Source organism: Belonocnema kinseyi, chromosome 6 (assembly GCF_010883055.1).
Source record: "Belonocnema kinseyi isolate 2016_QV_RU_SX_M_011 chromosome 6, B_treatae_v1, whole genome shotgun sequence".
Classification (NCBI taxonomy): Eukaryota; Metazoa; Arthropoda; class Insecta; order Hymenoptera; family Cynipidae; genus Belonocnema; species Belonocnema kinseyi.
Genome location: NC_046662.1, coordinates 22770489 through 22784316, shown reverse-complemented (window position 1 = coordinate 22784316; position 13828 = coordinate 22770489). Strand labels below are relative to the sequence as shown.

Genomic DNA, 13828 nt, shown 5'->3' with positions numbered 1-13828 from the left:
AAAAAATTGAGTTTCAATAGTATATCATCTTGTTACATCATGTAAACATCATATAGGGTGGTTATTCAAATTTAAGGGGTTGTTTTAGGGGTGTCTTATCCCCTTAGTCACGCAATTCAATTTTCGTGTATTTGGAAGTGCAAATATACGTTTTCGATGTATTTTTTGACGCTGAATCCAAATCTAACATCAAAATACCGTGAATTTAAAAAGAACCGTTCTCATAAGGTGAAAACTAAGAACTGCCCCTTTGCTTCGGCTGAAAAGGGGTAAAATGGAAAAAAGAGTTTAAAAACTGTGAGAGGGGATGAATTTATATTTATTTATATGATAAAGTAACGTTCAAAACATTTTATAACAATATTTGTTTGTAATTATAATTTCATGCAAACGAAACATGTTTTGACAAAGTTGGAATAGTAAATTTAAGGGGTATGGGGTGATTAAAAAGGGGTTGGGAAGGATCAACTCGACTTAAATTACATTGAAAATCAGTAACAACGTTACAAAAATGAATATTTTAATCTGAACATTAATTAAAGAAGTTTGCCTGGTGAAACAAAATATTGATTTTCCGGCCTTTTGAAGGTTAACAAGAATGCATCCATGTGTTCAAGTACTAAATGCATTATCTGCGATGGATACTACATTTTAATAGAGGAGGAATCATTGGTAGAGTGTACTACCTCTAACGAATGATCCCAGAGTGGTGACAGCGATTCATTGTCGGTCCCATGGATATGCGACTATTGTTAATAAGTTCGCTGCACATTATATTCTTCCCAATTGTATGAATAAATATTTTTATGCTTATTTTTCACGTATTTTAATTTTTTTCTAAATGTGCTATATTCGAGCCACCTTTTTCGATTTTCCAAAACCTCGTTTACTGAAAAACCCTTATTTAAACAAGAACCGCTTGTGATATAAATAAGCAACCATACCATTCGAAAGGTTATTCAATAACTTTTCGAATGACCTTTTATTTATTTAAATTCAGTTCATAGAGTGCCGTCAATCCATCGAAAAGCAGTTGGTGTGCCATATTCGAGCCATCTCCTCTATTTTTCAAGAAATTTTTATAAAATCTTGAAACTAATGGACAGTATGGAAGGACTATAATTTGATCTAAAATAAAATCATTGTTTTTGTTATTGTTTTTAATATCATTAGTATTGTTAGTATGTATTGTTTGTAGACAACATTCTATTTGTTTAACAACATACTCATATGTGAAACCGTTAGATTACAAAATTTTGGTTATTATTTTTAAATTCCTCCCATGGAAAGAGGGGTGTGCAAGTTTTATTGTTTGATCAACTAAACCATGGATAAAGCTAAAATTAGGCGTGTGGATTCCATAACTTCCTTAGCACTCGGAATCGCTTTCTCAGTACGCTGTGCCTTACGGAAACGCGAAAAAATTTCCGAAAATTACAAACTTCGGAAATTCACTGCGCAAAAAATATGACTATATGCGGCTCGACGAGCCGCACAACTTTAATGAGAAAATTAAAAAAATCAAATTGACAGTTTTTTTACTAAAAATTAAATACCGGAAATTTTCATTTCACCGAAATCAATGACTTTTTAAACTAAACTAGCGAAAACTTGGCTTCTGTGCGACGAAATGATCTTGTTTTTTTTTTCTCTAAACAGATAACCCTCTGTGGTACCAATTATGTATTGATAGTAGATTTCTTTTTTATATTTGCAAAATGAAAATTATTGCAAATCATTACTATCAGAAATCGTTTTCTCAGAATTTGACGGACAAAAGTCTGCAGGGAAGTTTCGCGGACAGAAAACTTCCAGTGGCAAAGTTGTTCCTTGTTGTTTACGGAAAACTTTGACCGATTTTGAGCTGCATCGTTCTTTTTGTTTAAGAGATGTAAGCGATTTTGTATTGCCGCGCGCGCCCTCAACTCAAGGAGACCAACGCCCTCGTACCGAACACAGTCGTCTAAAATAGGAATTTACTGTTCATAATTGCCACAGGTCGTATTTTTTAACCGATTTCAAAGTTCTTTCTTTAGAAATATTCAGCATTAAATGTTTAAGAGAATCTTGAATTGGGATTTATAATATTTTGTCCATGAGCAACAAGATATTAACAAATATAGTGAAAAAATTGGCCATTTCAGCTTTGTGAATTTTTATCGCAAGAAAAAATACAGAAAAAGTGCTCGAGAAATTCGTAATGTCGAACTTTGAATTATCGGGAAATATTGACATGGGAAACATCAGGTTTCAGCCGGGACCAAAAAAAAAGTTCAAATGATCAAAAATTCGAATTATAGAGGTTCCAATTATCGAGGTTTCACTGTAGATGCTTACAAAAATTGTTTAAACAATTTATTATTGTTTTCAAAAATTTTTCTCTTAAAATAGAAACGGGAAGTTGCGGGTTTTTCAAAACTTTTCCACTTTTTGGCCAATTTTCAATTAAACTTGAGCGATACATAATTATTGCAAAAGAACATGATTTTTTAAACATTCGATTATTATCGTTAATAATATTTAATTTCAATAATACTAAAAAGATGCAATTTACAATTAGAGTGAGGTGGATAATTAATTAATGTTGAAAAATTAACTTTGTAAATAACTTAATATTATTGCTAATGATATTTATTTGAATAATGCTGGAAAGTTGCTGGTTTTTCTGAAATTTTCAACATTTTTTCGGAGTTTCACTTAGTATGGTAACAATCAATGTAAGGTTATATAAATATTCTCGAAAAAAATATTTAAAAATTTAAAGATTATAATATTATTATTATTGTTTGTAATTATCTTCGCTTAGGTAAGTGCAATACCAAAGTTTTCTATTACGCTTTGTAAAAAACTGCTTATTATAATTCAAAACAAAACTCTCACAATTCATTTACAGAGCTAGTCCTCCCACCTACTCCTTTATTATATTCCATTCTATGTTTCTGTCTCTTGTGTAAGATAGCTTGTTTGTTTGAATTAGTTTTTTTATTAATTAGAGAAAAGCAAAGAAATGTATTTAAAACAATACAATACTGTTTCATAAATGATTCTTTATGAGGTTTTCTTATTATTTTTTCTTTGTAACTACAAAGTTAAAGCAAAACTAAATATTTAGGAAAATGCATATTTTTAACATTACTCCATAAAAAGATATTCATAAACAATAAACAATTCTCTAAATAAGAACGTTTCTTAACTTGCATTGACTATTACATTACTTAGTAAAAAGTGGATAAAAATGTGAGAGTTCAGAAAAATCCGCAACTTTCTAGCATTGTTGAAATTTAATATTATTGACAACAATCATAAATAGTTTAAACAATTATTTTTGTTAACAATCATTAAGTATCACCTAAGTTTAACTGAAAATTGGACAGAAATTTGAAAAGTTTTTAAAAAAACCGCAACTTTTTATCTTTATTCTAAGAGAAAAAATATTAAAACAATGATAAATTGTTTAACGAATTTTTGTAAGCATCTTATTATGATTATAAAGTTGTATTTCATATATTGGAAAATATTTGCATTAAAAAAACCTAAAAAAGTTTTAATTAGCAGCCAAAAATCGCAAAACTCACTTTTTCAGTTATAAACTTTCTTCAGGAACCTATGAAACAGATTTGTTGTGATGGCATGATGAAAATAATACATTATTCGTGTTCTATAGCTCATTGTGAAGAGCAATGTTGACTTTTAATACTTCCAGCAGATGGTAAGTCTTTTTCTGCATTTTGTCTTGAGATAAAAATTCACAAAGCTGAAATGGACAATTTTTTTACTTTGTTTATATATTGTTGCTCAATGACAAAAAAATAAAAATCCAACACCAAAATTCTATTGAAAATTTGATGCTAAACCTTTCTAAAATAAAAACTTTGAAATCGGTTACAAAATACGACCTGTGGGCGATTATGAACAGTAAATTCCTATTCTAGACGATTGTGGTCGGCACGAGGGCGACGGTCCACTCGAGTAGAATGCGCGCGCAGCAATAGAAAATCGCTTACATCTATTAAACAAAAAAAAAAACGATTTAGCTCAAATTCGGTCAAAATTTTCCTTAAACATCAAGGAACTACTTGGCCCCTGGAAGTTGTCTGTCCTCGAAACTTCCCTGAAAACTTTTGTCAGTCAGAATCTGAGGAAACAATTCCTGACAGTAATGATTTGCAATCATTTTTATGTTGCAATATAAAAAAGAAATTTACTTTCAAAACATAATTGGCATCAGGAGGGGTTTTTCTATTTAGAGAAAAAAAACGAGATCATTTCGTCGAAGAGAAGCCGAGTTTTCGCGAGTGTAGTTTAAAAAGGCATTGATTTCGGTACAATGAAAATTTCCTGTTTTTGATTTTTAGCAAACGAACTATCAATTTAATGAAAAAAGTTTTTTCATGAAAGGTGTGCGGCTCATTGAGCAGCATATAGTAATATTCTGTTCGCAGTGAATTTTTGAAGTTGGAAATTTTCGGAATTTTTTCCGGGTTCACGCAAGGCACAGGGTACTGGGAGAGCGAGTCCGAGATCTAAGGACGTTATGGAATTTACACGCTCAATTGTATACAGAGTATATGTTATTGAGCTACACTTTGGAGAACGTCCAGACCAAGTATATTTCCTACACCAGTTGCTCATAATCTGGCAATTGTGGTTAGTGATAAAGATGTCTACAAAATTAAAGCTTTTATTTGTTTCAGGTCAATAGTAAATTGTAATATTAGTGACAATTGTTAAAAGTGTCCTCAAAATCAATAATTAAGTCTTTATGTGAGCAAGCTAGAACATCATCAACATATCTACAAAAAGAAATAAAGGTTTCTGTGGTAAGAAGAGATTTAAAAACTCGGATTCTAGTTCTTCCATAAAGAGATCTGAACCAACCTCAAAAACCGAAGATATTATGGGGGCATTAAAGTCTGCTCATGAAATTTTCCTTAGAAAGAACGGTGTGCTTTAGTTAAACAGAATTCTTAAATATTTGAGAATAATTCAAAAGGTATTTTGGTGTTTTATTATTATTCTTTTTTTTTGCCAGTTCATTCAGAATGATTTTAACTAAAATGACGATTTTTTAACTCGAATAGTAGAATTTTTAAACACGAATATTAATTTTCGTTAATAAAGTCAAATTTTTAACCAAACCCATGAATTTTTAACTAGAAAACATAAATTATTATTAGCTGAACATTAAATAAGTAAATTTTCAGTTGAAACAATTAAGTTTTACTAAAAAGAATGTGCTTAAGGTTCTGAAAGTTCAAATAATCGAATTTTTCACTGATTTCTACGTAAAATAGCAAAAATACTACAATATTAGTGATAATAAATAAACAAAAGAAAGTCCTAAAGAATATTTTAAGTTGTAGCTAGAACAACTGAAATTACAGTTTTGTTTTACCAACAATAAGTTGAATTTACAAAAAAAACAACTAATTTTCAACAGGTTTAAATGAATGTCGAAATAAATATGTAAATTTTAAACTAAAAACATTTAAAAATATAATTTAAAAATATAATTTGTCAATTTTTAACATAAATGCTCAACTTTCTACCAAAGAGACACATTGTAAAAAAAATCTGAAAAAGTTTTTTGAATTTATTTTTAAATTGTTTTTTTTTTTAAGTATCGAGCAAAAAAGGTGAGTGTACTACGTATTAACTTTAGTTTTGCACCTGTATTTCATCATAGAAAATTAATTTCAGTGAGATAATTGATTCGAAGAAAATTGTGAAATCAATCGAGAATTATATTCGGACTAAGATAGACCAGGTGTTAAAAATGGTGACAGAGAAGGATAATTTTGCATTCAATTCAATGTGCCAACTTGCTAAAGGCTTGTACAATAATAAAGTGCTCTCGAATTTTGAATTTCTATTGGCTTTACTTCCTAATTCTACAATTTCAGTGGATTTTGTGGAGTGCTGCACAACCGGGGACAATTTTTTGTTTAACCAAAAAAGCTATCTTCCAAAAATGTTCCATAATTTTTCTGTTTTCAATTGAATCAGTATACTTTCTTCTACAAAAAGTTAGGTATTGCCATTTGCTTTACAACGTTATCTCAAACATTAACATTGGATGATCCGATCAAAAGTTATGGGCCAAAAACAAAACCTTCTGCACAACCGGGGACACTCCTCTACATCAAATTTTCACTAAAAATCCTTGATTCTCAGTAAACATAGAATAATGTAATATTCAATTAAAAAACGAATTTTTAATGAAATAGATATAACACTCCGTTTTTGTTTTTTTTTAATCAACAAAAAAGTTTCAAATCCATATCCGTGGCAAAATTGTTCGTCGTAAATTTTTAACCGAACATTGTGAATTTTTACCAAAGACAATCATATAATTTCTCATTTAAAACAAAAATAATTTTCGAGAAAAAAACATTTTGAATAAAGTCTACGAGGTAACTTGAAAGCTAGCGGGTTTACTGTAATCTTCAAGAGGATAATTTTCTTTCACGTGGACGGTTATGTGTAGAACTCTGAGTTTTGATGGTCACATTTTGTAACCAAAAAGTTAAACTTCATACGGAAAGATGGATTTTCAAAGTAAATGCACCTGTAACTAATAAATATAAATGTTTAATTTATTTATATATATTTTATTTCCAACTAAGACAATAAAGTATTAGCCAACAATATTAATTTTCTCGAAATTAGTTGAATTTTTAACCATGTAAAATTTGTGGTGAGGCCAGGAGGGGGGGGGGGGGGGGGGTATCTAACAGTATTTTACATAGAAGAAGGGAGCTTGAAAATCTTAGAAAAAAACAACTTACGTAATTTGCGGATAAGCCATTATTTAAAGAAATTTTTTAGCTTTTTCTGTTAGAGGAAATCTATTCAAGTTCAGGTTAAAATTCAGGTAACGGTCTTTAAACAGATAAAGTTTCCGATGTAATTAGACCCTCTGCATTGATGACCCCTTTACAGATTTATTCTCGAATTCACTTGAAAGCGCAGAATCCCTCAAACTTCTTAAGTTTTAAATCGAGTGTATAAAGTTCCAGAAAGAGATCACAAGGTTTCTTCGCGTTTATTGAAACTCGAGCCAAAGTTAGAGAGTAATTTTCTTTCGCAATGAAACATCGTCGACATAAAAAGAAACAAAAGGTATTTTCAACTTTTCTCTGAGTAATTGCCAAAGAGGAAATAAAGAAATGGTATACCAATTATAAATGAAAATTTTTTTATTTGTGGTCTTCAGAGTTTCAATTAAGATCATTTTGGATCATTATCGATATTATTGAATTATTATCAGAACGAAACCTACTTTTTATGAACTATTTTATGCACTGGAATCATAACAAAAAATGTACTAGTTAAAATTAGATTTGTGACTAGTTCCGGTCCGTTCGATCAGGGAAAAACATATAACAAAAGAACAAGAGAGAGAAAAAGTATTTTTTATAGTACTAGGGATCAACAATTGTCCAAGTCAATTTATAATTACTCGTCAAAGATTATTCATAGGAAAACTACCGGAATGAACAATATCAACTTATATTAATTAAAATTCACATGATATCTAAAAATAAGAATATGTTAATATACAAAGTTATTTGGTCTAATTTTCCATTCTTTGAAAAAATGGATTTGCGCTTATATGCGTGAGAATGTATTATTCAAAACAAACATTTAAACGATCTAATTAATAACCCTATTCCGAGCTTTGTTGTATTTCCGGAAAACATTTTTTTAAATTAATAGTTTCGATACTTTTTCTCTGTATAAATCAAATCTTCATGAATTCTCTCTTTTGAATTTTTCTCATAATAAATAATTTTGACATAATCCCAATTAAAATCATGACCATGTGTGACTCCATGTTGTGAAAGGATTGAGTGATATTAATGACTTCTATGAAAAAATATCAAGGAATACCTTTAGATTTTATATAACTTCGCGGGACTTCAAGGGATTCTGTGTAAATTTAGAAAATTTTCAGAAAAATTTATATTTTGAAGGATTCCGAAGAATATCAATAGATTTGAAAGAATTTAAATATTTTAGAGTATTTTAAAAGATTCCAATGAATTTACATAAGCTTCAACAAATTATAGAGGATTCCAAAAGATTTAAAATTGTTAGAAATATTTCCGGGTACTTTTAAGGATTTCAAGAATGTTTTAAGAAATTAAAAAAAATTCAAGGAATTTTAAAGAATTTCGAGGAGGATCACGAAAGTCTATGTAACAACCTGGGATTTTTAGAAATTTAATTATAATTAAATAAAATTTCAAACAATAAATTTGCAAGAATTTAGGTATTTCAAATGATTTGGAAGATTTGAAGAGCTTTTTAATATTTTATGGTATTACTAAAGTTTTTAAGAAAATTAACAGATTTTGTGGTATTTAAAAACATATTTACAACAGCAGGATATTTTCACAATTTTCGAATTTACTATTAGCCACGACATTATTTGACATTTTTTATATTTATTGAGCTTCGCACCACTTAATAAATAAACTCTTATCTTTTGTGAATTGTTTTTTAAGATACAAAGACAGACTAAAAAGAAAGTAAAAAATATGTAAAACCTTTCGAAAAAGGTTTCGATCTTTCAAAATTTTGTGACAAATATAAACTTAAGTGATTTATTCAATGATTTGAGAAAATTGTATAATCTCGTTTGATGTTACATTTTATTCATGTTTATTATGATCGCATTTGTTCTTTAAAATGTGAAAGTTATTTTAGGTCACGTGTAGCTGTTAAAATAGCAAGGAAAATGATTAAGAAATATTAAATAATTAGATTTATGTGCTAATCATTTTTTTTAAATCTAAAACATACGTTTTTGATTTTTATTTTCGTTTTAATAGCTTCTAATTATTAAGTAATTTGTTTGGCTCGGTACATGTTGGTCCCCAGTAGCCTAAAAAATACGAAGAAAGAATAAGAAAAAAGTGAGACATTGATTACGATGATTACGTATGTCTGTCTGTATGTATGTTCAAAATCCAGAAAAACAAACTAAAATGAACGATTTAAGCCAAAATACGCATGATATAAAAAAAGTCTGGAAAAGAAAAACGTTACTTTTTGAAAGCCCTACAAGATTATGTGAAAACTTGTTTAATTTGGTCAAAAAGTTGAAAATTCAAAATTCAAAATTCAAAATAAACAATTTATCCTCTTGACTTTTTTTTATAAAATGAAAATTATCAGAATTAGAGCATTTTCAAAATAAAAAAAAAACTAAAATGAACATTTTAAGCCAAACAACGCATGATATAAAAAAAAGTCAGAAAAAGAAAATTTTTGATTTTTGAAAGCCCTACAAGAATATGATAACAACATTTTTAATTTAGTCGAAATGTTGAAAATTCCAAATTTGATCGTACCAAAAATGTTTAAAACCACATTTTTCGAGATTTAAAAATTGTATGTACGGCTGTTCATACTACTCAGAAACTCAAACAATTTATCACCATGACTTTTTTCTATGAAAAGAAAATTATCAGAGTTAGAGCATTTTCAAAATCCAAAAAAAAACAAACGAAAAAGAACATTTTAAGCTACGAAACGAATGATATGTAAAAAAGTAAAGAAAAGACAAACTTTGCTTTTTGAAAGCTCTACAAGACTATGATAACAACTATTTTAATTTGGTCGAGAAGTTGAACACTCCAAATTTGATCGTACCAAAAATAATGAAAAATACAAAAATTCCATTTTTTGGTCAAACTATGCAAGATACGAAAAAAGTGAAAACGCTCAAATTTCGCACCCTGGAAAGAACTAAAAATTAAGAATGAATCACTTTCCAATATAAGCTACGAGAAAAATGAGACAAAACTTGTTCATCCAAAAAAGAGCTATAATTTTTTATAGGACCGTTGGTTTTTGCTTTAGTTGTAAAAATAGCATTCTAAATAAAAATATTAAATTTGTTTGAAAAAACGACACAAGGTATGAACTTAAATTGCAAGACAAAAGTTGTTCGCCTAAAAAGATCTATAAATTCATTATTAATTATATTTCGATAGGACGAGTAGATTTTCTTTTAATCATAAAACATAAGATTAAAAATTAAAAAATTAACTTCATAGCAAAAAGCACAGAAAAGACGAAAGAAGAGATAGGCTCCTATATAGGACTTTTTATAGGTTTCTGTATTATACCCTATGCAGATGCGCATTAGTTTTTATTTAATTGTAAAAAGCAACATTTAAGATTAAAAAATTATAAAAACAAGGAAATAAGAATTAGTATGATTCAATTTTTATGCATATTATGAATTGTGATGATATACATTTATTGAAATGATACCTGTTTCAAAGTAGCTTAGAATACAATTTAAAGAAAAATAAGAAACAAATACAAAAATAATTATGATGAATATAATTTGCTTTTTATTTTGCAATTTTTTAATAATTAATCCCTGGCAGAGTTACATAAAAATGTATTATAATTGATATAAAAGTGTTGTGTATAATGTAGAAAAGTTGAAAGGTTAGCAAAAATCGAGTGCAAAGCCCGAGATACGTAATGAGAATATGTCTGTTAAAGCGAAAAGAGTTTAACAAAAGAGAGTTCAAAATCACAAAATTAAAGTTGTCGGTCCGTTCACCTTTGATTTTAAAAGGGCTGTGCCCGAATGTGGAAGAAATGCAAAGACTACGCGCGGAGTGCGATTGCCCATAGTCGCGTGCCGTAGGTGCGCTCAAACTCTCGAGCTAAGCTTTTTTAACGAAAGAGAATTCACAATCACAAAATTACAGTGGTGAATGTTTTGAGTCTTAATTTTAAAATGATTGCGCAAGCATGTGCGAAAATATAAATACCGAGCGCGTAGCGCGAGGTAAATGCATAATCGAGCGCGGAGCGCGAGATAAATACAACATCGAGCGCGAAGCGCGAAAACCAATAGTCGTGCGCCCTAGGCGCGCTCAAGCTTGCGAGCGAACCGAGCCGCGCGCGAATAGAACAGATTTTTTCTCTTTTCTTTTGTTATGTTTTTTGCGTTATAATTTTTGTGCATAAAATAGTTCAAAAGAATGTTTGAAATAGAGATATTAGGCTTAAGATTCATTCCAATCAGTAGGTTTGTTTAGGAATACAATTAAAATCACTTTTATTTCAGTGCAAAAATGGTCACCTCAATTTATTAACAGATATTTATGTTTCGTTTAAATGTTGCTCGAAGGATTTTTTTAAGTACAAATTTTTATAAATGTGTACTGGGCTGTATTATAAATTTTCTATTTAAAGAATGTAATACTCTAATTAGATTGGTTCAGAATTAACCACAAATAATGTATTTATTAGACAAATACGGTAATCACCATTGTAAGTAGATAAGGAAATGTTTGGTCAGACCCGGAGGCTATGTCGGACTCTAATCGCCCTTGCCTACTTGCTAACTTCAGGAACTGGGAAGTTAGTTTCCAAGGAACTTGGAAAGCTACATACAGCTAAGATGCGGGAGCACGATTGCTCGTCTGTTAATTGAAATTAATATTCATTATTCGTTACTTGTATTGAAATTAAAGATATGTGTAATTATTCCAATCTGATATCAATTAATAATTATATTATTGAAATATCATCTGTAATACCTTATTAGAAAGTAAAAATATATAGAGAACTTTTCAATATTCTGTTAATCACTAGCGTTAAAGATTTCCCTTGAGATAGGACCTCCTTCAGCCCGAAAACCGTCCCAGTCTCATAGTTTCACTGTAGTCGGAAACAAAAAAAAAGTAGAAAACAAAATAAATAAAGAACAATTAGTATAGTTATATTAGTAAGATTATAGGTTAAGATTCCAATTATTTATTATTATGATTATTTATTATTATGTATTATTTAGAAAAAGGGTAGGTTCTTGACAAAGTTATTTTTCTGACCTTTTAAAGGGGTGTTTCTGGCCGTTTGGATGTTTAAAATCACCTAACGGTGAGTTAAATATAATCATTCCGATATCGTGACATACCCATATTTAAGACATCGTAGTCACGAAAGTAACAATAATTTTTAACTTCTGCCTAGTCAAATCCCTTCATTTATTATTTAATTAAAAATTCTAATAGTTTGTTGCCAAAAAAAAGAACTGTTCAAGACAAAAAACAGGTGACGCCCCTATTCTAAAATTGCACCAAATTATAAAATAAAAAGGAAGATAGAAGTTTCCAACATTCTGTTAATTACCAGCATTTGAAAAGTTTAGCGCCTGACTCGAATTGTGATCTCTTTTCAGATTTATTTTTGGGTGTACTGCACCCGTTCGTTGTTGGAGAAAACGAGTAGATGAGAAACAACAAAAAAAGACTTACCTCGACAGTGACTGTATCCACCCAGTTGCCCTCGACGCAGAGTTGGAAAGAATCCACCCCTATGAACCAATCGGGGCTGGGATTGATGCGAGCCACTACGCTGATGAGAGAATGATTGCCATCAAGAAATGCTCTTGCTATACTCGTCCCTTCACCCTGAGGTACTGAAGGACCGCTAAAAGAGTGTAAGGTATTCGGGAATTCACCTCCAGTATCAAGACCGTCCGTCCTTCCAGTTTCAACGTATTGCCTCACTCCAGAAGAAAGCCTCTCGCCCAGACGGTAAAGGGTGTAAGTGGCATCGTGAGTTCGACCTGAAAGTTGTAATTAATTGGATGAAATCTGATTACCTTTCATCTCACATTAAACGAATTTCAACCAAAACCTGTAATCCGATAATTTAGCCGGGGCTGATTTGAGATGATTCAATTACAGGGGTTAATGAACTAATATTTTATTGATGTATGATAAGGATCTGTAAAAGTACCTATTTCAATTTTGGTAATTGGATTGTAATTATGATTAGATATTTTAAACACTGTTGGAAAAGTTATAAAATTGTATGCTTTTTCGAGTTAATATTATTCAAATGAATGTATATATGTTCTTTTAAAAAATCTATACAAGAGACAGGACGACTGAAACCTCATTTTGAAAATTTCCACACTTTTTCCTGCTTTTTGTTTACCAATTTTTTATTTTCCTTACCTGATAACATTCACAGACCAGCATTCTTATCTTGCAAAGTTTTTAGCATAGAATATTTTAACAATATAATGAAACCAGTTCAGATTGAAAATAAAATGTTTTTTATTTGAATACAAAAATATGACTTTTTATATCAAGAAATAGATTTTCAAACAAAAATATGTCTTTTTAACACAATAGGTAAGTTTGCAACAAAATAATTAAATTTGCAACAAAACATTTAAATTTTCAACAAAAGTGTTATGTTTCTATCGCAAAAAACGAACTGTAAAGCTAAAAGAATGAATTCTCGACAAAACAGTTAGATTTTTTTACAAAACAATCCCTTTTTAACAAAATATTAAAATTTGAAACAAACTGATTGAATTTTTAAAGAAAAATTTCTCTTTACTACAGTAAAAGATAAATTTTAAATCAAATGGTAGAATTTTTAATAAAAAAAGATTACACTTAACCTACGTACAATTTAATTTGAAAGGAAATTTTTAAACTTTTATACCTAAGAGAAGAATTTCTTTTAAAAAAAGGTGAATTTACAACCAGAATATCAACTCTCACAGAAAAATGCAGTAGTTAATATTTTGATAAAAGACTACGAGAACCACATAGATGAAATTTTAACTAAAATGTTAAATTTTTCAAAAACAAAAAATTAATTTTCAATCAATCAGTTGCATTTAAACCACAAAAAAGACGAAAGCTGAAACTGAGAAGATTAGTTCTCTACTAAAAAAAGCGCAATTTCACCTAAAAAAGATTTAAAGAATGTTGTTTCGATTTCACACAATGACATTTTTGAAAACAAAATAATTTTCACAAGGTCTGAA

At 29.5% G+C, this 13828-nt stretch overlaps 1 protein-coding gene across 1 annotated transcript in view; it reads right to left on the bottom strand.

Annotated features, from left to right (window-relative positions):
• The window catches only part of LOC117174924, a 528852-nt gene that overhangs the window by 110965 nt on the left and 404059 nt on the right, over positions 1 to 13828 (bottom strand). Inside the window, exon 3 of the mRNA XM_033364381.1 lies at positions 12294 to 12607. Coding sequence (XP_033220272.1) covers positions 12294 to 12607 — 314 coding nt within the window. The remainder of the gene's footprint in view (positions 1 to 12293; positions 12608 to 13828) is intronic.